Source organism: Castanea sativa, chromosome 9 (assembly GCF_040712315.1).
Source record: "Castanea sativa cultivar Marrone di Chiusa Pesio chromosome 9, ASM4071231v1".
NCBI classification, from domain to species: Eukaryota; Viridiplantae; Streptophyta; class Magnoliopsida; order Fagales; family Fagaceae; genus Castanea; species Castanea sativa.
In genome coordinates, this window is record NC_134021.1 from 10,325,098 (window position 1) to 10,352,740 (window position 27,643).

Consider the following 27,643-nt stretch of genomic DNA (forward strand, 5'->3'; position numbering starts at 1 on the left):
ATGGCTGCATGCAATGGAGGCAGTTTCATCTACTTTACATGTGATGGTGAAGTACCCTATACGAGGAAGCGTGTGAGTATTACATGGTAGTCAAATGGTAGCCAGGCAGTGTCTAACGTCTGCCACTATTCATACAGGCCGAGGTCTGTTGGAAGGTGAAGTTCTTGGGACATCATAGCAATTAAAGGAGGTTGCTCGGGAAGTCGGCCAAGGAGAGGGTGAAGGCTCTGTCGAGCAGCTAACCAAGGTAATTATTGGGGAAGATGAAGAGAAATATTTTCAAGTTGGGTCCAAGCTTCCGGTACAGGAAAGAGAAGAGTTGATTCAATTCTTGCGGGACAATATGAATGTTTTTGCATGGACGACTTATGACGTACCAGGAATTGATCCAGAAGTTATCTGTCATCATTTGAACATTAACCCCCATGCGACGCCTAGACAGCAGCCTCCTCGGCGAGCATCTCAAGAGCACGCCGAGGCAGTTAAAGAGGAGGTTGGTAAGCTAAAGCAAGCTGGTGCGATTAAGGAGATCTTTTATCCTGAGTGGCTGGCCAATACTGTCGTGGTAAAAAAGAAGAACGGGAAATGGAGAGTCTGTGTTGACTTTACCGATTTGAATAAGGCATGTCCCAAGGATCCTTTCCCTATACCCCGAATTGATCAATTGGTGGATGCAACTGTGGGGCACCCCCAAATGAGCTTCTTGGATGCATTCCAAGGGTATCATCAGATCCCTTTGTCATTGCATGATCAGGAGAGGACGGCTTTTCGGGCCCCTAATGGTAACTACCATTACCGAGTGATGCCCTTTGGTCTAAAGAATGCAGGGTCTACTTATCAACGAATGGTGACCAGAATGTTTGATGCGCAGTTGGGGCGTAATATGGAAGCTTATATTGATGACATGATCATTAAAAGTAAGAGGACAGAAGACCATTTGACAGATTTGCAGAAAACCTTCTCGGTGTTAAGAAAGTATAAGTTACGCTTGAATGCATCAAAGTGTTCCTTCGGCGTGGGATCGGGAAAATTTTTAGGGTACATGATTACTCATCGGGGAATTGAAGTTAATCCTGATCAAATTAAAGTTGTCTTAGATTTGCATCCCCCTTAGAATCCGAAAGAAGTGCAGAAGTTAGCTGGTATGATTGCAGCCTTGAACAGGTTTATATCTCGGTCTGCAGACAGGTGCTGCCCCTTTTATCACCTTTTGCACAAGTGGAAAGATTTTCGGTGGACTAATGAATGCAACTTGGCCTTTGAGGACTTAAAACAATACCTATCTAGACCACCGATATTATCAACACCCGAGAAGGAAGAAGTGTTATATGCATACCTAGCTGTCACAAATCACTCAGTAAGTCTCGTCTTAATACGGAATGATGATGGGGTTCAGAAGCCGATATATTACGTCAGCAAGTCCTTACAGGAAGTAGAACATCGATACCTACTTTTGGAAAAAGCACTTCTAGCTGTGGTGCATGCGACAAGGAAATTGCCCCATTACTTCCAAGCTCACACCGTTGTAATACTCACACAATTGCCTTTGCAAGCTATCATGAGGAAATCGGATTACAGGGGTCGTGTAGCAAAGTGGGGAACCAAACTGGGAGCTTATGACATCAAGTATATGCCTCGGACAGCTATCAAAGGGCAAATCCTTGCCGACTTCGTGGCCGAGTTCACGGAAGGTCAGATTAACCACGAGGGTACCATGATGACAGTAATGTCCATTGGGCTGGAAAATGTCACCCCGTGGGAAGTCTACACGGATGGGGCGTCAAACCGAAGGGGAGCCGGGGTTGGAGTTGTGTTAATATCCCCCGAGAAACTAGTTATTGAAAAATCATTGAGGTTGGGATTCCCCGCCACTAATAATGAGGCCGAGTACGAGGCTCTCTTGGTGGGCTACCAAATGGTTAAACACTTGGGAGGAAAAGTAGTAAGGTTGTATTGTGATTCCCGATTAGTAGTAGGGCAAGTTAATGGGAAATTTGAAGCAAAAGATGAGCGAATGAAAGGCTATCTCAAGCGAGTTCAAGGGGTGTTGGGTTTGTTTGACAGTTTCAAGGTACAACAAGTCCCAAGAGGACATAACTCTCATGCTGACTCATTAGCAATGTTGGCCACTTCACTGGGTTCGGAGTTACCACGTATGGTCATGGTGGAGGATTTACTGACTTCTAGCTTGACCAACGTTTCGGCAGTACGGGTTCACAGCGTTCATGTTGGTCCAAGTTGGATGGACCCAATTGTAACTTTCTTGCAGCACGGAATACTACCTGAAGACAGAACAGTTGCCGAGAAGGTACGAAGAAGCGCTCCCCGTTATTGGCTATCAGAGGAGAAAAAACTCTATAGACGTTCCTACACAGGGCCGTACCTGCTTTGCGTACATCCTGAAGCCGTGGAACCTCTGCTGGAGGAGTTGCATGAAGGTGTGTGTGGGAGTCATACTGGAGGAAGATCACTAGCTCATAGAGCCATGACCCAAGGGTATTGGTGGCCAAGCATGCAGAGAACCTCTCAAGATTATGCCAAGAAATGTGATCAATGTCAAAGGTTTGCGCCTAGCATACATCAACCAGGAGGTAACTTAAACCCGTTATCCAGCCCATGGCCCTTTGCTAAGTGGGGCTTAGATATCGTCGGACCTTTTCCTCGGGCACCAGGTAATAGGAGATGGCTCATTGTCGGCACAGATTATTTTACGAAGTGGGTGGAGGCCGAGCCATTAGCCAATATTAGGGATGTGGATGCGAGGAAATTCATCTGGAAAAATATCATAACTCGCTTCGGAGTCCCTCATACTTTGATTTCTGATAATGGGCTCCAATTTGATAGCAAGGCTTTCCGACGGTACTGCGCAGAAATGGGAATAAGAAATGGATATTCAACACCATCCTATCCTCAAGGAAATGGTCAGGCCGAGGCAACAAATAAAGTCATCTTGGCAGGTTTGAAGAAACGATTAGACGATGCCAAAGGAGGCTGGGTAGAGGAATTGCCTCATGTGCTATGGGCTTATCGCACTACACCCCGTAGATCGACAGGCGAGACTCCCTTTTCAATGACGTATGGAATGGAAGCTGTAATACCATTAGAGTCAGGCTTTCCCACTTTGAAGTCCGACCAGTATAACGAAGTGAGCAATCATGAGAAGATATATGATTGTTTGAATACTATTGAGGAAAGGAGAGAAGTGGCCAGTGTGAAAATGGGCAGTTATCAGCAAAAGCTTAAGCAGGCGTACGACAAGGGAGTTAGATCCAGACCCTTGGTACCAGGTGATTTGGTGCTAAGAAAAGTAGTGGGGGTAGCAAGAAATCCGGCTTGGGGAAAGTTAGGTCCTAATTGGGAGGGGCCATATAGAATTACCTCAGTAGCATGTATAGGGGCTTACCGTTTGGAAGATCTGGATGGAGGGGTGGTTCCTCGCCCTTGGAATGTAAATAACTTACGACGTTATTATTATTAAGAAAAGAGTTTCCTTTTGTGCTAAGGATGTGTGTGCATGGTTCCCGTTTGTATCAATTCTGCATCAACAAAAATGCAAGTGTTAAACTGACCTTAGTGCTTGTTCGGCTCCTCGGGCCACAAGTCTAAGAGAAATTAATCACTTGCAAAAAGCATAAGTGTTAAACTGACCTTAGTGCTTGTTCGGCTCCTCGGGCCACAAGTCTAAGAGAAATTAATCACTTGCAAAAAGCATAAGTGTTAAACTGACCTTAGTGCTTGTTCGGCTCCTCGGGCCACAAGTCTAAGAGAAATTAATCACTTGCAAAAAGCATAAGTGTTAAACTGACCTTAGTGCTTGTTCGGCTCCTCGGGCCACAAGTCTAAGAGAAATTAATCACTTGCAGAAAACCTAAGTGTTAAACTGACCTTAGTGCTTGTTCGGCTCCTCGGGCCACAAGTCTAAGAGAAATTAATCACTTGCAAAAAACCTAAGTGTTAAACTGACCTTAGTGCTTGTTTGGCTCCTCGGGCCACAAGTCTAAGAGAAATTAATCACTTGCACAAAACCTACGTGTTAAACTGACCTTAGTGCTTGTTCGGCTCCTCGGGGCACAAGTCTAAGAAAAAAATTAAGCGCTTGCGAAAACATAAGTGTTAAACTGACCCTCGTTCTTTTTTGGTTTCTCGGACCATAACTCAGGAATTATAAATCCAACAAGATCACGGCTAAAGAATCTCAAACATCTAAAGCAATAGCATAAATAAATCATTAAGTCTCGTTGCTCGTTATCATATTGGATTTCTTGCTTTCTCGCTCAAACGTCAAAAGGTTGAGTAATGAAGTTATAGAACTTAGGTTAAGCTTTGCGCGTTTCTTAAAATCACAAGTATAATGAACAAATTAAAGTAATATTATGAAGTGACAGTGACAGTTGGATGGTAGCGCATTGAAATAAGACTTGTGTATGAAACAAAAGAGAAGGACTAAATATTAATTTCTTAATAAATACCCGTTACAAAATTGGGGCAATCATGTAGCCCCTTACATCTGTAAAAAAAAAAAAGGAAACAACAAAAAGAAGAAGGAAACAACCATGATAGAATGACTAGGCAATGGGCTGCTTGTCCTTCCTTTTCTCTGGTTCTTTATCTTTTTTCTTCTTTCTTGGCTCTTCAGCCACATCACCCTCAACTACCCCTTCCACGGACTGAGCTAAGGGAGAAGGGCCTTTTGAGGCTGCTGCATCAGAAGGATCAGGAACAGGAGCAGGCTCAGCTGGTTCACTGGGAGGCATGGGGGGATCAGGGGCAAGCCGTAGTGCTGTAGGATAGTAAACACTATCTGGAGCTCAAAGTTCAGCATCGGCGGCTACCCCAGCAGTGTCCAAAGCATGACCCCATACCTCCAAGCAAAACGCCCTAGCAACACCTTTAAGTTGGGCGGCCAAGCTATCCGAAGCCTTTTTCATTCCTGCATCGTATGCTGCTTGTTCCGCTACGGCCTGTTCCTGCTCCTTGGCGGCCAGTTTCTCTTGCGTTTGTTTGAGCTCAACGACAGTAAGAGCGAGTCTACTTTGAGCTTGTTTTTGAGCCTCGAGAGCAAGGTTTGCTTGTGACTCGTAGCTTTTCAAGGCCGACTCAGCATTCTTGTGAGCCTTTTCTACCTCGGACAGGTGAGTGAGGGTCTCTTTCAAGTTCAACTCAGCTTCTTTTTGTGCCCTCACTGCCGCCTCGGCATTCTGATCAGCTTTTCGGGCAAGATCCAGGGAGTGATCTACCCATTCCTCAGCCATAAATGAAGCTTGGACCGCCTATGATGTATTCGAGTAAAAAAAAAAAAAAAGAAGAGTTAGTCATAAGAAAGAGTTAAACTCATGTATAAACTGTGCAAAGGCTTAAAAAAAATAATAATAATAAAAAATAATAAATAAAAAATAAAAAATATATACCTTGGCTAAGTCCTGCTTCAAAGACAAGAAAACCTCCCTCTTACGGAAGGATCGTAATTCTGCCATATCCTCTGGAAGGCATAGAGCCTTCTCTAGACACTCGGCCACCAGGCTCGAGCTTCCCTTCTTCAGGTCCCTCAGGTTCGCGTCATCCATAACAGGGCTGCCCGAACTGAGAGTGAAGTTGGGTCGCCAGGTTGACGCCTTCTTTGTAGGCTCACTACTGGGGTCCTTAGACGAACCAGTAGGAGCAACTTTCTTGGAAAGGGCTTTCACAGCCCTGGTGTCTTTAACAAAAGGGTCGGGATTCTCCCCTTCTTCGATTTCTATCACATGCTTGCTACTTTGGCCCCTTTTCCGTTTCTTATCCGTCGCCTCTGAGGAAAGTGCACGGGTAGTAGCTGGAGTGATCGGACGAGGTGGGACCTGAACCGCCGGTGAAGAGTCACCTGCGTGCGCCTGCAGCAAGGCCAACAAGTCGGGCTCATTCTCTTGAAAACCCATTTCGCTGGTTGACGGGTTGGAGCTGGAAGGAGCGTCTGGACGGTAGAACACTTCAAAATCCTTCTCGGTCACCTTGGGAGGATTTGGCTCGGGCGTATCAACTCTTTCCTCGGCTACAAGGTTAGTAGCCTGGTCCAAGGGGGGATAAAGTAACTGGGCCGCAAGAGGGGTTGGAAGCTGTGCGTCTTGAGTTCCTGCAGGAGGAGGTGCGAGCAGTAGGAATCCAAGGGCCGCAACGTCAATCCGAGCTAAGCGTAGATCTCTTGCTCTGATTATGTTCTTCGGGCTTTGGAAACGTTTTGTAGATGGTGTGTACCCGAGGATAATGTGGGCTGCTCGGAGTTGTCCGTCCCGGTGTACAAATATCTCTGACCGAAGAATCTGGTTTAGATCGGCTCGATTTACAGCAGATAAATTCGGAGCAGTATGGAAATCGTCTGCAATAAGGAATGAAATAGTTAGAATGAATAAGTTAAGCAAAGCAGAACATATGAAAATTTTGGTCAATCCTAAGTGCCAGGTCAGTCTTCTGGAGTACTACCTGGCGTCCCTTCTCGGGTTGGGCAGTGTAAGCCATCATGCCAGTTGCCCGAGACGACAAGGTAATCTTCGTCCATCCCTTTACTCGAATCGGGTAAGCAGGAGATCAACCTAACGGAAGGAAATCTACATTTCATGTAGTATTTAGTCCTATCCCCTTTTTGGCAGTTGTACACCCACTTTACATCTTGCCATGTCAAATTGGTCCCCATTTTTCGGTTAAGCGCATCTACGCATCCTAAGATTCTAAGGACGTTTGGGGAACATTGTGAGGGGGTAAGCCTGTAGTTTATTAAAAAATCTCGGGTTACCCTACCCATAGGAATTTCCATGCCCCCCTCGATAAACGCAATCATGGGAATTAAAACGGACTCAGGGGGGCGAGGTGCGAGTGGAATTTCTTCTTCCTCACAATACGTGATGGTTACGTCATCAGGGATCCTATACCGGTTTTTAAAGGCAGCCTTTGCCTCATCCGTGTTTACTAGCTTAGCGTACCTACCCATCAATCCCCGCGGCAAGAGAAGAGAAGCAAGCAAATAGAGAAAGGAAAAGGAACACACCTCTGAAGATCGCTTAAAGATGGTCCTCGGGAGCTCACTCTTCTTTCAATCCTTCAAAATGCCAAAATGAGCCACATCCAGCCAAAGGGTGTGCTTTTATAGGGGAGGGGTAAAAGAAATAAGAGCGGTAACTTTCCCGCTCATAATTGAAAGCGGGATCTGAACCGTACATTACTCATCCAGCCGTAGAACGTGCGCGGGAAAAAGAAACGCCAGGTTCCATAAATGCTCCATCGTGGGATACGAGGCGCCAGACGCGGGTCATGGGGCAGCGAAAAGACGGCTATACGTGTGAAAACAAAGGGAAGGTAAGAAGCGTGTGTAAGTTATTAAAACTTGGTTATTAACTAATCATTAATAACTCAAGTGTTAAAGGGGCTATTGTGAGGTTATGAGGACCCAAGAGCCCGAAGACCCGAAGAAGGGAAGGTCGACATGCAGTAGGTAAGATGGAGCAAAGGAGTAAGGGAAGTTACCTGAAAATACCCGAAGATGACGTGGCATGGGCATTGCTGACATAAGGGTTACAAATATCCGAAGGTGGTAGGCTCATTTAGAGGGATGCATTAAATGCCCGGCAACAACCATTCTGGCCGCATTAATTGGAAGATACCAGTTCAATCCGTTGCATTAATGTGGATATGACCTGAACAGTGTTGAATGCAAAGTTAGAACTCTGCTCCATTACCGACAGACAGGTGTCAGAGGGAAAAACATAGTAGATTGTGAGGTGTAGGGCCATGATGAAAGGAGCAAATAGTATAAATAAGAGTCGGGACACTATAGAAGGGGGGTTTTTGTTGTTGAACCCTCTCTACCAAATGTATTGTATGAGGACCTTAAGTGAATAAAGAAGCAGCCACGTTTTAAGCTAGTTTTATGAGTTTTTGGTCCTTACAATTATTATTAGAAGTCTTACGACACTTTTGGCGTTTTACATTAATTGAAAATCAATATTTTTAAGGAAATCTCAGCTAACTAATCCATGAGTTTTGTGGAAGCTGCTATTATTGCAAAGTTTCAAAAGTTGGAAAAAATACTCTATTTTAAAGTCATGAAACAGGGGCGTTTCACGCTAGGTCCCTTAGCTCTCTAAACTTTTGAATTTAAAGTATCTAGAGGAAATCCTTACTAGCTTTTAAGATGTGCTTAAAGTCGCATAATTTTCAAAGGTGTTTTGTAACTTTTGTTAGTTCTAAGAGCAACTGCATCAATTGATGCAAAATTGTGCAAAATAGAAAAAATTGCTCATTTTATACAATTTGAGCAAAAAAACACCCACATCAGTGGGTGTAAAATTGTGCATTTATTATTTTACATTTTTTTTTTCTCTCATCACATTACTCTCTCATTTTCAGCTTCTACTCTCACCTCTCTCTCTTTTATCTCCAGTCCCTTCACATCAATAGCCTCATCGACACGATTAGCATAGAAAGGAGAAGAGATGACATCTTGGCCTAAGTAATGATATCTCGGCCCGGTGAGGCCAATCACCAAGGTTTTTTTGGTACCGGACTAGGCCTGAACGATGACATCTCGGACCTGGAGATCGGAACCACAGCGAAGCCTTCTGGGCTTGTTCTCTATACTACCTGGACAACTCCAACACCTCCTCCGGTGCCGTGGAGTTTTTGTGTGGGGTCGAGGTCTCGATTTTCTAGGATTTGGATTTACTATTTGAATTTTATGTGGGGGTGATGGTGGTTGATGATGGTGGCTGGGTGGGTTGATGGTGGTGACTGGATGGGTGGGTTTGATGGGTGGTGGCTGGGTTGGGGTGGATTGATCTGAAGATGAATATTTTATTGGAATAAATGTGTATAATAAACAAACTGATGTGAGTGTTTTGTAAAAATAGGAGTGTAAAAAAAAAATTTTAAATGTGTAAAATGGAAATTTTTTTGCATCAACTAATGCAGTTGCTCTAAGTAACCAAAGTCATTTATAGCCAAGGTTTGTTTTGACGTTTTTGCAATTATAATTGAAAATCATGAACACGATTTTAGCTATGTGTTTCATTCACCTAAGATTAATTATCGCTATTATTTTTAATCTCCCCCCTCCCAGTGGCAGCGCCACTCAGAAGCCAGGGTGTTCCTAGGAACACTTCAGCTTGATTTTTTATATATATAATAATTTAATTTTTTTATTTGTTTACCCTTAAAAAGAAAAAGGAATACCCTCAAGTAATATTAGGAACACCCTCAAAATTTTTATGCCAAACAAATTTTGAACTAAAAGACATGCTGAGGTAGGGTTGTGTGCACACATGAGATGTGTGCTAACGCACAGTGAGGTGTGTGTTAGACTCTTAATAGTTAGTAAAAAAAATAAATGAAACAACTAAACACCAATAATTAATAATTTAATTAACTAATACATTATAAAAGACAAACAAATTAAATAATGTTAGGCTAAACAAAAATTAATAATTTAATAATTAGTGAAACAACAATACAACAAATTATAGTTTATAAAAGACAAACAAATTTATGAAACAACTAAACAACAATAATTAATAATTTTATTAATATTTCAAATGAACTTATAGTTTATTGTACCGGTACCTTTGTTCATTAATTTATTTTCTTTTTATTTTTTTTTAATTTTTTTTTCCTTTTGAGGTTTTTTGATGTACAGAATGCAAATTTGTTTTGGTTTTAAGAATTTTTTTTTTTAAGTACAAACTTCATCCTCTCCAAATTTTGAATTTCGGCTGGTATTTACCGAAATGTCCCGAAACACCCGAAATAAACCAAAATGACCCAAAATTTTTTCAAAGTGAAATAGGAACATCTTGAACAAAATTCCTGAAGTCGCTACTGCCCCCTCTCCCACCCTTCACTAAACTAAAATCCTAACTTCGTCATTGTTTGGAGGGCTAAGATTAGGGAGACCAGCTCTTTCATTTCTGTCTTTTCTTGTAAGAAAAAAAAATACTTTTAATTCCAAACACAAACTTAAATAGCTCAACAAATATCATTTAGCAATGGCATCAAGTTGCATGTACATTCTGCATATATAAGCCCAAAGTTGCGTTACAGTAAACTCGTTACTTACAGTTTGCAATATCAGAGTTGTGACACAAAACCGTATAGTTCTAAATATTTTTCAAGTTTAAAACGTGCAAGTATTCAGTACTTACTTTCACATTTTACCTCTGTTTTAGTGAGTGCTTGTACTCCTACTAAGTACTGACAGTAATGTGCCTGGTGCATAAATGGAAATTAATCGTATACGCTCAAAGTGCTCTTGTATGTATGCACAGTACAACAGATACAGACATACAGTACAGACTTTTTCTTCTTGCTGTTGATGCCAGAACACTTTTCTGGGCGCTCCTTAATTTTTTACAGATTTCTAGCATTCGCTTCTTTTGGGTGCCTATTATATATGTTAGGGGGCCACGTGTCACCTTAATTATTAGGGAGGAGGGGGGGGCTGGCCTTCAAAAATTTTAATTTCTTTTGTTTTTTTACAATTTTTTTTTTTTAAAAATTGGGTATTCAAAAATTTACTCCCCCACTCTTCAAAACTTGATCAAATCCAATAAGTCTACTAAAAAGAAGAAAAGAAAAACATTGGTCCATTGAACCATTGATTTGTTTTTTTTTTTATTTTATTAAACTATTCCTTTTGTTATGTTTTGATTTACATAACAGAGAATCACTAAATTATAATTTTTTGGATATTATTGTTGCATGTTTAGAAAAATTAGATAATTTTTGTATAATTATAAGATTTTAAATTAACGTCAAGTTCTCTTAAAATTTGATCAAAGCTAGCTCAATATAGTTTGAGATCTAAAATGATAATTTTAAGGGGTGCCCATTTTCTACACATTTAAAATTCATGCCTTTTATTTTTTGAGATTCTCAATTACTAATTAAGTAACTGTACTTAGATTTTGCCAACATCTCATTTTCAACTTATAATAGAACTAATGTGCCTATTGTTTTTATGATATAGTTGGTTTTAAGTAGGTTTTTATCAATTTAAATTTAGAAAAAAAATTCTTTTTGCAAAAACGATAGTGAGATTCAATATATATAAAGTTTCTATTAGAGATTCAATTAATTTTTATATTCCTCTTTTTTTTCTTAAGTTTTTATATCCATTTTGATATTGACTAATAAGCATTTATAATTAAAAAAATATTTACAAAAAAAATTCTCTACTATATAAAATATAATATGACAATAACAAAATAAAATTTAAAGCATAGAATAATAAACCTAATTTATCACTTAATAATGAAATAACCCAACAGCAAAAAATCTAATTTTCTATTATGATTTTGATGTTGAGATAAAGAAATTGATTGGTGTGTGGTTGTATAAGAGATTTAGTGGCTAAAGTTGACAATTTATCATGCAGGAGAATTACTTGCAAACATTGAAGTATCAAGTCATTATAAGAAATTAATTATCTATGATGATTTGACACTTAGAACAAATTTTTTTAGTGAAACAACTTAGGATTCTAATTGGGTTAGATTTCTATTGGCCTACAATTATTGAGATCATCTTCTTAGGATGAGGGAGGAAGTGAACAATCCACTATGTATTTTCAATAAGTTATTAATCTAAATTGTTGAGTCTATCTTGACCAATTTGTAAATATCATGATTTGGCTTCAAAACAAAATCTCTTCTGGGGTCTGCTATTGCCTCCTAAGTACTAGTACGACTATGACTCATTTCATGATAAGAATTTAGAAGACTGTGAAAGCCAACAAATGAAGATGATTTGCATCAACCAATTGCAGTAGAATATATTCTTCATTTTATTTTACATTTGAAAAGAAACCTGCAGAACTAATTCAACTAGTAAAAGAAAAAGGGAAAAGGTATTTTGGATCCATTCTTAATAGTCCTGTTGCCACACCATTGGTCCATGGTCCATGGTCCATGGTTTTAACAAGTTAATTCCACCAATTATAGATGCGCCCTGAGTTTGTTTGTTTTCTTATTCGCTATCTCTTTTGTTCATAATATATTCTCTCTCTCTCTCTCTCATGTTATTTGTATCTGAAAAACTCATTATTTATTTGAAATCTATGTTAATTGATATTTGTTTTAATAATATCTGGTGTAGTTCTACCATACCAAAAGCAAAACAATCTTGAAACCTTATGAATTTCTCTATTTAAAATATGGTTGGAATAAATTTTTAGGAAACATGTACTTCAAATAAATAAATAAATAAAATCAAACATGTTTTATACATCAAAGCAGGTAAATTTGAGTATCTAGTGGTGGAGGCTTAAGCAAGATACACGACACTAGTGTAATCCAAATATCACGAAAGGAGATGTCAACAACAAGGGTAGGAATTCTTTATTTATCTTTTTTGATGGGTAGGTAGGACTTCATTTGATAAGGAAGAAATGATGAGACTCATTAGAAGCTAATCTTGGTGAGTCCATGAAACAAAGGCCGGATTGGAAACTTGTTCATTATTGGGTGTTACTGTGACTGGTGGACAAGGGTTTGAACCATCAATAAAATCAAGGTGGTCTTGGCCACGGAAAAAAGGAATAAGTTGGGTTTTCCAATAGAGGTAATTAGTGATGGGGAGTTTGAGGTAGAGAAAATGATGGGCATTTTGTGAGGGAAGGTGGTGAAGGTTGAGTGAGAGATGAGTTATTGGGATGGAGAGAGGATGACGAAGAAAAAGAAGAGGAATCATTGATGGACTAGGAAGTATAGACATTTTATTTTGGGTACTATTCCCATGTTATACTAATGTCGTATCAATCATTTTATGTTATAATTTTTTGGATATTGTTTGTGTCACCATGTTGTACTTGTGTTCGTGTCCATACTTCCTAGTTGATGGGAACATGGTGAAGAAAAATTCCTCTCATATCAAGTTTGAATAAAAAATAATTTTTATGTAATCTATCAACCATAATAAGAGAAAATTTCTGAATATACTACAAAATGTATGTAACATTTTAGAACATTCAAAATTTTAAATCCTAGCATTATTATATTGATTCATATTCCCATATAATTATCAATACAATGTACTAAATATGTCTTTAATAAATTCAATATTGTGGCTCTCTCTCTCTCTCTCTCTCTCTCTCTCTCTCTATATATATATATATATATATATATATATGCGTGCGAGTTTTTAATAAATGAATGTATGATATCTTTAACACAAAAATACAGGTGTGGTGACTAAATCATGTGCATATATTATGATTAACTGCATTAAGATTTAACAAAAATAATTAAGAAAATATTCTAATACTTAATTTCTCAAATTGAAAGTACAAAGACTGAAATGATCCATACATAAAAAATATAAATGTGAGATTTGCAAATTCCCTTATAATTTATTTATGTCATTTATATGGCTCAAAATTTTCAAAAATTTTAATTTATTTTATCAATATAAAAGTGATGGTCAATCTTTACTCAGTGGTCAACTCTCATTTATAGATAGTGCTCATCAGTTGCACACTTATGCAAAGTATACATTAATTAAAGAAAAATTTACTGTATTTTTTGTTTTTGTTTTTCCCCCTAAATAACAAAGTAATATTGCCTTAACTTTGAAAATATTGGACTTCTGATTTATAAGGTTTTGAAGCTTTACATGTGTATTTCCTAGTTCTCTTGCTCCGCTATTAATATAAATACATGACAATCGAATAAAGAAAATAAAAATCAATATTTTGAACACCTACTATTGCCATCCTCTCAATTAGCTCTCTTAAGTGGGTCATAATTAGTTTAACCGTTAAAATCATTTGTTGTCAAATAGAAGACTAAAGTTCAAGTATTATCTACACCAAAATTTATTGATACCTTAACATAATGATAAAAAAATTATTATAAAATGGACGTCATAGTGTATGAGTTTAAATCTTATTGGATTCATATCTATGAATAAAAAATATAAAAAAACTCCTTTAATTATATCTTTCATTAAAATTGATTCAAAAATTGTTAATTATATCCTCCATAATTATTCAAAACTTATATCTTTAATTAAAAAATTGATTAAAAAAAAAATGATTGGATTCATATTTTCAACAATTATGTTAATGGCTAAGTGGCTAACCATTGAAGACTTCGACAAACACCACCCAAGAAAATTTTGTCTACTGATACGTTAAGCACACACGTCTCTTTCATCCCTTTTTGTTTTAAGCACTTTGGATTTCGATATTTTTGGAGGCAAGTTTGTATCAGACATGATCATTCCCCATCAATTTGCTGATTTTTTATAACACGGAACTGGAATGCTGGTGATGGATTAGGTTTCTGACTGAAAATTATCCAGTCAAATACTTCCACTAAGTACTGTTATAGTGAAGTTATTGTTGTCGTGTAGATGAAAATTAACTATTCATTTAGGGGGGAAAAGAAGAAGTACAGTTGCATTCATAATAATTTTACAATAAATTTTAGACGTAAATTTGCAATGAATTTTACATTTTATTTATTAATAACAATTTATTTATTATAATTTATTATAAAATTATTATAAAAATGTCGAGCGTTAATAATATGTATATATATATATATATATATATATAAACTATTCAACATGAAAATAGACCCCACGTCCTGCTCAGAGAGCTTTGTTGTTGCACCTGACATATAATTGGTAAGAAAGGAAGATGGGAAATGATAGATTGATGTGATACCAATTCCAAGCTTTTCTTTGAACTTGAACTATGAAACACTGAAGCCAAAACCCTAGACGGGACCAAGTGAAAAAAGTTGGAGAGATAGTTGAACATTGGGTTGTGTGCCACGTGTCCTAAGTATGATTCTCTTATTGAAAATAAGAACGCCCCTCCTCTTGATTTTCACAAGCATTAGCATATGATAAGGTTATTATACACTAAGTTTAGACCAGCTAAGAGCCACAAATTCATTAGCTTTTAATGAAAAGCAAATAAAGAAAGCGGGCACAAAAGAAGGGAGCGATTGATTTTGTGCAAGCTTATTTTAATTTATATAATTACACATGAGCATAATAGAGAGTAGAGAAGTAACTCTTAAAAAGCCTTAGTAGAGCACTTTATTCTAGTACATTTGCACTAACATTTTTATTTTTATTTTTTGCTGGCGGGGGCTTAACTTAGCGTCTTCTTGCGGCTGTTTCCCTCTGTGCATTGAAATAAACAGCAGCAACTGGTAAGCCAAGATCGTTTTCAGCTGCAAAACTTCGAGTGTTGAAGTGATCCCTTGCAGAAGGCGGGGTTACTGACTGTCTGCGTTTCTGTTTGAACAGAACAAACACAAACCTGTGGATCCCAATATTAGGCCTTGGAATCTCATAGCTCACAACCTCCCTTCCTGTAATATACAAGAAAAGAAAAAAAGAAAAAAAAAAAAACCCACCAAAAGATGGAACTATAGATTAAATCCTTATCTTTGTATAATTCTTTCCTTTTCAGTATGTGAAATTAATAGAATGAACATACCAAATGTGGCATCTGTTGTGCCAGGAATGTCCGTGATTATCCTGTAACATAATATATAAATGGTTAGTTCTGTTTGTATAATTGTAGCTTAGTATATAAAATCCAAACATTTTGATTAGGGTAACTCCCTTAGAGTTTTTAAAATCCTATCTATTCATTTTGAAATTAAAAACAGATGATTTGGTAAAATCTAATCCACTCGTTTCAAAATAGATGCACGGGATTTTAAGAACTTTATCCATGTTAAATATACCACATATTGGTTACAACAGTTATGGAAAACATGGATATAGGAGGACAAGGATAGACAAATATGTGCTAGTGCTAAAAGGTTATTCTGCAATTTTCTGACACAAATGAAGCATCTAGCAAGTAGAAACTACTATAGTGTTTTTGCATTCTTAAACGCCTTACAGCTGTTTGTATCTGAACATCAGGGATCTGTGAAAATAACCATATCCATGTGTATGTAATCACTTTTACCTGGACATTTATCTACCTTCACATTTATTTTTCATTTAGTTTATTGTTAGACATGGGCTAGCTGTTATATATATATGTGTTACCAGTGTAGGTGTTCCCTTAAATAAGGATCACTAGGGCCAGGAACATCTGGATCAGTCATGACCTGCAATAAAGAGGAGGGAATACAAGGTGCAAAAAAAATCAAGAGCACTTCAATAATAGAGAGGGAGATATAATGAAGCAACACAATACTGAAGAAAGAGAAATGAGAATAAGGAAAAATAGGGGAAATTCAGAGTACCAGTGTGAAAAAAGATCTCATGTCACCTCCTTGAACCTCAACCCTAGGTTTGTTGGTTACTGTGGAAGGATAGAACTCATGCCCGTTGCAGACTTGCTTGTTGTTGTAAGTGATAGACATTTTTATGCTTGGTGTGAAAGAGTCAAGAACATCTCCTACGACTCTACCAACAATGAGAGGCTCAGATATTCTTGCCATTGAAAGAGTGGGAAAGGGAGAGAAGCGACTTGAGAGGTTGAATAACTCAGGTGTTTGCTATTGGGCATGGATATAGAAACAGCATATTTATAGTAGTTTGAAGCACCCTGGCTACAAGTCACTTAGATCTTAATGTGCCTTGAGGTTAATTGAGCATAAAAGAATAGCATAATTGACATCTAGAAAAAGAGGTTACTAGACTGAGCTTGTTCCCACCTCTCTCTCTCATAATTAGGCACGTCAAGAGCTTAGTGGTTCGTTTTCTATGAAATCAACTAGGTATGTGAAGCCCCCCTCTTTCATATTGGGTCCCTAGGAATTGGTTCTTAGTTTGCTGTATATTTGTAACCAAATGAAATCTCATACAATAAGATTTTTTTTTTTGGGGTTAAAGTTATAAATTAAGATATTATATAATTAGAAAAATTTCAGCACGAAATATTGTAATTCCTCAATTTACAATTTATTTGTAATATTTGAATAGGAAAATGCTAAAGATTTTTTATGATTTTTTAAATTTTACAACATAAACATTAACAAATGTTAGGATAAATATGATTAATGGATTAAGAAGGCATAATAAATGAATGTATAACCCATTTTTAATGATTAGTGACACTTCAATTTGAACAAATATTATAATAAATTTTTATAATACCTCTAACATCACTCATTTGAGGATTTTGAAAGCGTGAAGGTGCGTCGTCATTGTTAAAATGATAGCCTTATGCTACATTAGTACCATTCTTATAAATTTTGCACGTGGGGTCCTTGCTAAAAAAGTTGTCATTTTTTTTTTAATTTTTTATTTTTTATGGTGAAAAGTTGTCATTTCTTTCTTATATTTAAAACATAAAGCCAATACAGGAAAACTCCCAAGGTTCTTCCTTTCTTTATTTTTGATGAACAAGGTTCTTTGTGAACATTGCTCTTATAGGGAAATCATCTTTTGCATTTATGGTTATAAAAAAGTAGAAATTGTTGAACAAAAATCATAGAACTTTCCTGGATTACATATGCACATATACAAAATTACTATTTTCGGAGATTCTTTGAGGGTCTCAGGGCATAAAGGAACTCCACCACATTTGCCGAGGGCAATGAGTGTTAGTGCTCAGAGGTCATTTCAAAGCAAAAGAGATTCAGTTCCAAGAATAGTAAGGAGAAGAAGGTGGCTTTTCTATAACTAGAAGCCAAAGTACTTTTTCTGTATATCCCTAGCTGGACTTCATGTGATATTCTCACTACACGGCGCCCCATGTTCCATTTCTTATTTGTTTATTTTCTTCTTTCTCCCTCACCATGTTTTCTCTCATTTTCCCTAATATTATAACTTATCAATGTTAAGCTTCCAATAAGATTAATACATATACATTCCCATATCAATGATGCCCATGGACACCATAGTCAGGCACTGCAGTAATCACAACCCAAAATAATATTCTAGCTGCAGATTATCCAACCAAAAAGAATATGGCATATGTTCCTAGCAGCATAGTATTTTAGCATTCTCAAAAATGGTTTTCTTATTATTTGAGAGCTAAAGATACATGCATTTGTAACTCTTCTTTGTCCATTCTGGTTCAATTTTAGCTTTAAAAATCGAGGGGAAAAAAAAAAGTCTTTTCTAGTTCGATGGCAATTAATAAGCAGTACGTATGCTAGATAATAAAACCGAGCCACTCCCTCACCTAAAACTCTGTTCCTTCCGTATGGGTTGAATTGTGAATACTATAAAGTATAAACTATAAAAATCTATTTTGGTTATTTAGTCAGCAAGGCTTTTAGATTTAGTCTTTTTTTTTTTTGTTAAGAATCTTCTCTTTCTCTCTTGGTGGAGTCAGAATTTTAACTTTGGGAGGCCAAATTAAAATGTTATAATTTTTTTTTTACATAGTACATATATTAGCATAAAAATAATATAAACATAGTTAAACATGCAAATAAAAATATTTTATAAGCCAATAAATGTATAATAACAAAAAGTTTATATCAAACCCAATAAATATAAGCTAATATTAAGAAAAATATTAGAAATTTTTTATCTTTTCTTGATCTATTTTCTTGAAAATACTAGGGAGGTATAAAAGAAAATGAAAATACAAATTAAAAGTATTATAAAGTTTAATTACAAAATTTGTTATAACGTTATTCAATATATTTTTATTAGAGATGCATTTTGACAAATCCACAATTTGATTACATCTTCTTCATATATTCTCCATGCTTGCAAAATTTCTAGAAAATTAAAGATCAATAGTTATGTTATCAATAAATTAATTAAAATTATACATAAAATATAAGCTTATAAATTATATAGTAAATAATATCTGATTGACACAAAATTAACATGTTATTAAGAACATATATAATTCTGTATTTAAACTTTGTCCTTAAAAGTAATTCCCCAATTAAAATGGCCACACACGCATGCTATTAAGCATCAAATATGACTACATTTTTCAATAATTTCTTTTTCAATATATACAAATCTATAATTTATAATATATATATAACACCGAAATCATTTGACTTTTAAAGTTGACATCATAATATTGGATCACATAAGTTTTTGAGTCAATACAATTTTATATATATATATATATATATATATATACCATTATATATATATAATTAAATTTAAATTATATTATATACTAACATATTTATTAGAATCTTCATACATCATATTTTCATTATTACTAGAATCTATAGTTTCATATACAAACAAAATTATAATAAATTTCTAATTTATAATATGTAATTTTATGTAGAAACACTATCATAATAAAATTTTATTAATAACTACCATAATTATCAAATTTAATATTTAGATGAAAAATAAAGAGATTGTTTTTTTTTTTTTTCTTTTTAGAAACACACACACACATGAGACTAAGAATGAAGTTTTAACACTAAGACACTAAAAACTCTACTAAAAAATTATGGTAACTCTTAAGGGAATGTAATGTTTATTATACTACACATAACACAAATTATCTTAGAAAATTCTTAAAACACCTTTTGGGAATTCAATTTTTATCAATAGAATTCAAAGGCATATTGTTTTCTATATGATAAACATATTTTATATATGTGTGTGTGTACCAATAGTTCCCAAGTTAGACATACCTAATTTTTAAAAGTTAAATTAAATAAGGATTTATAATAAGCTATCCTAGTTCCTAGTAGTATTAGGTAGATTTAATAATATTAGATTTTGATATAATAACATCATATTGAATGAAATAAATTATGGTATTAAACAAAATAAAATCAATTAAAAATATAATGATAAGGAGATTACAACAATTTGAGAGAGAGAGAGAGAGAACAATTAGGGAAGAAGCTTACATATTTGATGTAGCTTGATCCGTTTATTTGCTTAAAATGAGATAGACAATGACCTTATGCTAATAAGCTAAAACAAATTACTTGCAAAAGAAATTTATTTGATTTTCTTGATTGAGTCACCGGACAACCATATCATGTTAATCTTATTTTATTTTAATTATTTTTCTTTTGTAAATATATATATATATATATATAATTGATTGAACACTTAATAATTAAAATAAGATATATGATATGAACCATTAGAGCCCCCGCACTAATACATGTATAACAACATAAGTAGTAAATTTTTCATATTCAATTCCAAAAACCACTTATATTAGTCCAAGTGTAGTCCATGTAAACTTGTATAAATTTAGATTATTGATACAATAACCATGTAAATATACATGCTTATTATTCACATCCAAACCCTTTTTTTAGTACGCCTTTACTTAATTACATAAAGTGAGAGAAAGATGATTTGAGAGAGCAAGAAAAAATTGATAAAAGTAACCAAGATAATTATGTGGGTGTTTTTGAAATGTGATTGTGTACTTGTGTAAAAAACAAAAGTTCTTATACTAAGTAGACAATTTTTTTTTTATATGAGTTGATGCGAATGCTCTTATAAAATAATGTTATAAAAGGATGATTTGAGAGACTGTGACCATGACCGTAAGTTCCAAATATTTCTCTCTCTCCCTCTCTCTCTCTCTCTCTCTATATATATATATATATATAATTAATTTTTTTATAACTTTGGGAAAGGGAGGGGGGGAGGGGGGCCATATGGCTTGCCACCTTCATCCTAATCAAACAATGATTAGACTTTTAAATATACTAACACAGATTTGGAAGCAAAAATATAAAATAGAATAATACAAGAGCATGAAGATTACATGATTCAGTCTGATAACCTATATATATGAATGAAATTCTTAAAGGCTATATTTTTATTATAGGTGATTTTTGCATAAATTAATACAAATGCTCTTATAAAAGAATGTTAAATTACGGACTGACAGTGATTTTCAAATCTCTCTCTCTCCAAATCATATATATATATATATGAATGATTATTTATATAAACTTTGGGAAAAGGAGGGGTCGGGGGGGGGGGGGGGGGGGCGGTGGTCGGGTGGTGGATATATCATATGGCCCGCCACCTTCCTCCAAATCGAACAACGACCAGACTATTAGATTGGGGGGATAAGGATACTGCTATTTGCTGGAGTGAATGTCAGAGACTTGATTCATTTTCATTTTTCAGCTGATAAAGCCAAGCAACATCTCTGACTCTCTTCCCCTTTTTCATATTCAGTTTCAGAGTTTCAGCATTAATACTTTGATACTTTCCCCACTTTTCACGGTCAGAATTTCAATTTCAATTTATGTTTAAATATTGTCTTCTCATTGCCTCACTCTCCCAAACCTGGGCTTCAGGAACGTTGCCATAATAGGAATCGGGCTTTTGTTCCAGAGTTGGGCCAGGTACTAGTATCCAATACAGATGAATGGTGGGATTTAATGGCTACAATTCTCTCTATAGACCAAGATTCTCTAGAATTTTCTTGGAGAAATGGGATTTTTGCCCTTATTTTTTAAAATATCTAGCAATATGTTCCTATTTTAATTATTTAGGTCTATGTCCTTGTTTTAAAACTCAATTTTCTCAAAAATCAAGTTTTAATGTAAAACTCGATTTGTAGAAAATTATGTTATAGGTAATAAAACTTAAAAAAAAAAAAAAAATTATGGAACTCGAGTTCCTTGAAAGGAACTCAAGTTCATGTAACTCGAGTTCCATTCAAGGAACTCAAGTTTCATGAACCCGAGTTTCTTGAATGGAACTCAAGTTCAACAATTTTTTTTTTTTTAAGTTTAATTTGGTAAAATTCGATTTTTTTAAAATTGAATTTTACATTGAAACTCGATATTGAGAAAATTGAGTTTCAAAATAGGGACATGAGCCTAAATAGTTTCAAAATAGGGATATATTGCTAGATTTTTTGTAAGATAAGGGCAAAAGCCCAATTTCCTTGAATTTTCGTCTAAATTAAACCGGCCTACAAAACCAGATTAATCCCACAAATTCCTCGGGCCTCTTCTCTCAAAAATCCCAACCACAATCTTATAGTCACTTTTGGCAAAAAAATGTTAACTTTTTTATTTTTTTTTATACCATATTTAACAAATAAGCTATGAGAAACTATAGATATCCAAACGAACATTTATCCCACCTAGACTTTCAGCAAGTAGCCCAAAAATAAATATTGATCAATATTCTCACCAAAAAAAATTGAAATTAAAAGTTGATAATAAAACACAATCTATTTTTTTGATAGATAAAATTGACGTTGTTATCTGTGTCTTTTTATTATTATTTGAAGCCATCTGTACATGTATTTAAGATGCACTTTGATACAGTCAAGTGGAGATTTTGTTGGAGACCTGAATAAGATCACAAAAAGTTGAAATAACCTCATTTTCTAGCATTACAAACTTTTTTTTTTTTTTTTGGAGATAAAAGATAGAACCAGCATTACAACTTAAAAAGGGTCTTTTTATTTTTTGGTACTAAAAAAAAGTCTAATAAATAAAACTCTTTTTTTTTTTTTTGAGATAGTTTTACCTTACGGTATCTGCTTATAATAATACTTCTTTATCATCAGACCAAGACACCAATCGATTTTTTGTGTAAGCAAATATTGAACCCCAGATCTCTTATTCAACCATCAGAAATTTTACTTGTTGAGTTAATTGAAACTCACTAATAAATAAAACTTGAAGGCGAAGGGTTTGGTAAGGCAGGCATCACTGTAATATATTTTTTAATATAAATTTTATGTACCATTTGTTGTGTTTCATTTTATATTTCAATTATAATATGTCATTTGTTTGATTATTATTATTATTATTTATACAAGATAGAAATTTTACTCTAACCTAATCTAAGTGTATACGTGTGTAAAACTTATTCTTGAAAACTTGAACATTGACCCTTGCCTTCACAAGCACTTATACTTATGGAGTGACCATTATACCAAAGTATGCGGTGATATTTTTTTCTATTTTAAAATTTGATTATTTTATAAAAAAAGTCAAATGAATGCACGACGTACCATAATTGGTGGAACATAAAGTGGAACACAATAAAATGGTAAGGAATGGTTTGTATTCTTGAATTTTGAGATCATCCATTTTTGTTGTTGGGTTTGAGTAGGTATTCTGTTAGAAACAACAATGGCAGGGGTTGTGAATAGGAAGATATCTGCATCATCAGCCAGGACTCACACCAGAGAAGCCAACCACAAAACCACCGTTAATAAAACCTCAGTCTCAGGTCATCTGTTTTTTTTTTTTTTTTTTTCTTTATCTGGGTGCTGTTAAATTTTTCGTTGTGACTTGTTTTCATCGTAAACATTAGAACAATAACATTTTGTTTTATCTGGCTCACCCTTTTAGCATTTCTCACTGCAAAACTGTAGGATAAAACACAAACTAAAATTTAGTTGTAGGTATACATTACAAAAAGTTGATTGTTGAATATTTATATGAAAAAATAAAATAGTCATGGGCTAATGAAAATTAGACTGCATCAACTGGAATTCCCAGGCAATCGGTTTTGTTGTTGAATTATATCATTATTATTATTATTATTATTATTATTATTATTATTATTATTATTATTAGGGTTTTACTATCCTATAATCTTTAGGATATATTAGAAAACTTTTTATAACTTAATATTTTTTACAACTTTTTAAATTTTTCATAAAAAATTTCTTAAAATAAATAATTAATTTATGCAAGACCATCATCATCATCATCATTATTATTATTATTATTATTATTATTATTATTATTATTATTATTATTATTCATTGAGTCGTGTTTTCTATTGGATTTTTACTTTAGACTTTAGAGGCAACCCTTGGTCCCAATGTGGGTCTGTCTCTGATTTCAAGGCAACCATACTTCTATTGTTAATGCGAGTTGTCAACCTTGTATTTGTTTCTCCTCATCCACTTTCAAGTAGAACTTGTTCTAGATAAATATGATGCAATATATATTAATATATATATATATATATGCATGTCTTTTTACTACAGTTTTTATTAATCTTGCTGCATGGTATCTAATGAGTTGACTTAACATTTTTTTTTGTGTTCAAGATTTAGTATAATGTTGCATTCAATCATTGTACTGCATTTTAATTAGAACTTGAAAATTTCAGGGATGTTGAGGAGATCAGCACTGTTATTTTTTGTGGGGTTTCTGTCATGGGCTTTAACGGCAACCCAAATTCCTGCACCCAAGATATGCGGTTCTCCAAAAGGGCCCCCTGTTACAGCAGCAAGAATAAAACTTAGTGATGAAAGGCATTTGGCCTACAAAGAATATGGTGTGCCTAAAGAAAAAGCCAACTATAAAATTATCTTCGTCCATGGTTTTGATTCTTGCAGACATGACGCTGTCATTGCCCAAACACTCTCTCCGGTACTTATCCATTTATCGATCTTTATATTTTTACATTGTACTTGTAATGTAAACTTATATTATAAACACATAAAAAGTGACAATGTTGTATATATTTGCAAAAAGTGATTTGCCCACTTCTTGAATTTGTACAATGTAAAAGAAGAATTCCCCTTCATTTATATCTTTTTGAGCCTATTTCAAGCCTTAAAATATGATATAATTGGATTAGTGTCATTTGAATAATTTGTGGTTCTTTCAGGAAATTGTTAAAGAATTCGGGATCTACATTGTCTCCTTTGACAGACCTGGTTATGGGGAGAGTGATCCTAATCCAAAGAGAACAGTGAAGAGCATGGCTTTGGATATAGAAGAGCTTGCTGATCAGTTGGAACTAGGATCAAAATTCTATGTAATAGGTATCTCAATGGGTGGGCAGGTGCTTTGGAGTTGCCTCAAGTACATTCCTCACAGGTATGATTTTCCATAGCCATATAAATAAGCACGTTAAACGTTTACATTGTACTTGCAAAGTAAACTTACATTGTTAACACACAAAAAGTGGCAAATATTGTACACATTTGCTACTTTTTGTGTCTACAATTGAAATTTACATTGTACCATACGCAAAAGAAGAATTTCCCAATAAATGAATGCTAGAAAAGAGAATAACAAGAACAGCTGCATTTGCTAGTTTATGTGCCTTTTCTCTAATGTGTGGGATGCTTGTAACACTACCAGGCTAGCAGGGGCTGGACTATTAGCTCCAGTGGTTAACTACTGGTGGTCTGGTTTTCCTGGGAACCTATCTGGTGAAGCCTACAACCAGCAGTTTCGGCAAGATCAATGGGCACTTCGTGTTGCTCACTACATTCCCTGGCTTACCTACTGGTGGAACACTCAAAAATTGTTCCCCTCTTCTAGTGTTGCAGGTCATAGTACGGATAGTCTTTCTCCCCAAGACCAAGAACTCGTGCCAAAGCTTATTCATAGAATAAGCCATATGGTTAGCATCTAACTTCTCTGGAAATTTCCATGAATTATTTCAATGGGAATTAATACCATGAAAAGCATTGAGAAAACCAAGTAGCTGCAGTCATTGATTTACTAAATGATATCAATATATGGATTGTATTTTGCGGAAATGAAAATTGTTGCTCAATAAAATGTGAGCTTCACTTCCTAGCAGCTTCGTCTAGGATGCATCTTCATCCTATATTCTTATAGGTTGCAAGTTCAAATTAATCCAATTTTCATAGTAGGTTGTCTTTATTTTAAAAGTGAAGTTGCAAATTTATTGATAAGAAAATGTAGAAAGTTAATAATAATTCTGGTTCTTAAAGTTTATGAAGCTATATGATTATCTTGATCTGTTGTACCGTTAAAATGCAAAGCAAAGTTTTAAGCGTTTCTGCTGACAAATATGTCTATTAAAGACTCCAGAAACTGTTGCCACATAATTAGTATTAGAATTTTACTTCATAGCACAATGCTGTATTGGTCGCAAGAGGTTGTGAAAGGACACCTTAAACTTTGAATATCTTGTTACTTTCTGAATCTATAGCAATTAATTTAGGAGTGAAGGTGTGACTCCTTAAAAGCATGTGTTTGTTTAGGCTGTGTTATCATTTTGTGCGTAATGATTGAGTTATGAATTTCATAATTTAATATAAGAACCTTTTTGCTTAACATATTAAAATTTGTTTGGTAGTTGTGATGGCTTCAATCTTATAAATAAAGATTAGGCTTGAAATAATGACTTGGGGGATAAGTTTATAGAGTAAAAATGAGAGAACCAAATGCTCTGCACTTGTAGTTCGTTGGGATTGACTTTTAGCCTTCACTGTACAGGTTTGTTTCACCTTTTTGCTAAAATTTCATAAAAAAGTACATAGTGACAGTTTTTAACCCCCTGAAATTTGGTGTTTGATTCTACCATAGCTGCAGAGTATTGTAATAACAACCTTTGTATTTAAAAAAGCAATGAACATATCCCTCTTGTATATAGGTATGCTTGACAAATTCTGGTGCACCACTAATAGAAACAGAGATTTGAGATAAGATTAGACTTTCAGCTCCTTTTCTTAAGGTTTGATTTAACTGAATAAACCATCTCATACGACAGAAATTAAAGGAAATTTGTGTTATGTAACGAGGCTTTCTTTTCAGTTCTTTTTTTCTTTTTCTTTGTTTTTTTCATGTAAATATACTACTTCCATAGAGACTCATTTATTGAGTGTAAATGCTCTTATTTTCTAAATGTGGCTTTCCTCAGGCAGAGGTAAAACAACAAGGAGCATTCGAGTCCATCCATCGCGACATGATTGTTGGATTTGGGGACTGGGAGTTCAGTCCTATGGATCTGGAAAACCCATTTCCAAACAATGAAGGTTCTGTCCACTTGTGGCATGGAGATGATGATAGGATTGTGCCTGTTACACTGCAACGATACATTGCCCAACAGCTACCATGGATTCACTATCATGAGATTCCGGGAGCTGGGCACTTGTTCGCATACGCTGATGGAATGTGTGATTCTATCATCAAGGCAATTTTGACAGGGGAGAAGTAGACTACTACATGTGTAATGAGCTAGCACAGGTCAGTTGGTCTGTGCGTTACATTTTCTCCTTAGTGTGGACGTCTAAAATTTTATATACTGTCGTATAAGAATACAGTTGATACTATAAAGGAAATTTGCCATGGTGACCTTGACCCCATTTTACCAAGGGCACAACAAGAATACAAGAACTTCGGGGCCTGTTTTCGAGGGGCAACAAGTGCTGCTGTTGCTTAATCCTGGTGATGTTTCCCAATAAAAGTCGAAGAAGTAACGACAATTTGTATTACTACTTAAGTGACATGTTTTGATTAGTATTAATAAAAGTGACATTAGTGTAGGTTCACGTAAAAATAATGTTGCTCAAATCATAATTTGTCATATCAAGATTTGTGATTAAGAAAAGTGTTGGACTTTATAGTATTGATGTATAGCTGTCCTTTAAGATATGCTTGAAAATTGAGACTAATGAATGCGCTATTTTAATCAATAGGGTTATTTTTTAATTAATTAAGACTAAATATTAGCTAACAAATAAAATAATTTTTTTTTTATCAAATGAAAGACAAGAAAAAAAGAGAGAAAAATGTTACATTTACAAAATTTTTCACAAAATTTTCAAAAAATCTTAAGTAGCAAGTTATTACAAGTATTATTGATAGCAAAAAAATAATTCTAGTAATAAGTTCAAATTAGAATCAGTAACAATTCAATACCTAGAATTTATTGTGAAAAAATTTGTGAATGTAGCAATTCTCAAAAAAAAAAAAAAAAAAAGAGAGAAAAAAAAAAGTTCACAACATTTTTCACAATATTTGAGTTGGCAAACTTTTAC

General features: G+C 34.9%; 2 protein-coding genes across 2 annotated transcripts; one reads left to right on the forward strand and one right to left on the reverse strand.

Annotated features, from left to right (window-relative positions):
- Positions 1–15,029: 15,029 nt before the first annotated feature.
- On the reverse strand, positions 15,030–16,496 carry LOC142611224 (protein TERMINAL FLOWER 1-like). The gene is made up of 4 exons (XM_075783275.1): positions 16,236–16,496; positions 16,036–16,097; positions 15,470–15,510; positions 15,030–15,341 (listed from the first exon to the last, which is right to left on the reverse strand). Exons 1-4 carry the CDS (start codon positions 16,431–16,433, stop codon positions 15,124–15,126), a joined length of 519 nt encoding a protein of 172 aa, XP_075639390.1. The 5' UTR covers positions 16,434–16,496; the 3' UTR covers positions 15,030–15,123.
- A 6,516-nt stretch (positions 16,497–23,012) lies between these two features.
- LOC142610649 (uncharacterized) lies at positions 23,013–26,892 on the forward strand. Its single transcript, XM_075782522.1, has 5 exons — positions 23,013–23,090; positions 23,991–24,269; positions 24,511–24,722; positions 24,990–25,254; positions 26,524–26,892. The coding sequence occupies exons 1-5, from the start codon at positions 23,013–23,015 to the stop codon at positions 26,818–26,820; spliced, it is 1,131 nt and encodes a 376-aa protein (XP_075638637.1). The 3' UTR covers positions 26,821–26,892.
- The last annotated feature ends 751 nt before the right edge of the window (positions 26,893–27,643 follow it).

Coding starts and splice junctions, on each gene's coding strand:
- LOC142611224 (XM_075783275.1), bottom strand. CDS start 16,433: ATGGCAAGAATATCTGAGCCTCTCATTGTTGGTAGAGTCGTAGGAGAT. Junction 16,098..16,235: donor TGAGATCTTTTTTCACACTG/GTACTCTGAATT, acceptor TCTTTATTGCAG/GTCATGACTGATCCAGATGT. Junction 15,511..16,035: donor TTAAGGGAACACCTACACTG/GTAACACATATA, acceptor ATTATGTTACAG/GATAATCACGGACATTCCTG.
- LOC142610649 (XM_075782522.1), top strand. CDS start 23,013: ATGGCAGGGGTTGTGAATAGGAAGATATCTGCATCATCAGCCAGGACT. Junction 24,270..24,510: donor TTGCCCAAACACTCTCTCCG/GTACTTATCCAT, acceptor TGGTTCTTTCAG/GAAATTGTTAAAGAATTCGG. Junction 24,723..24,989: donor CTCAAGTACATTCCTCACAG/GTATGATTTTCC, acceptor TAACACTACCAG/GCTAGCAGGGGCTGGACTAT.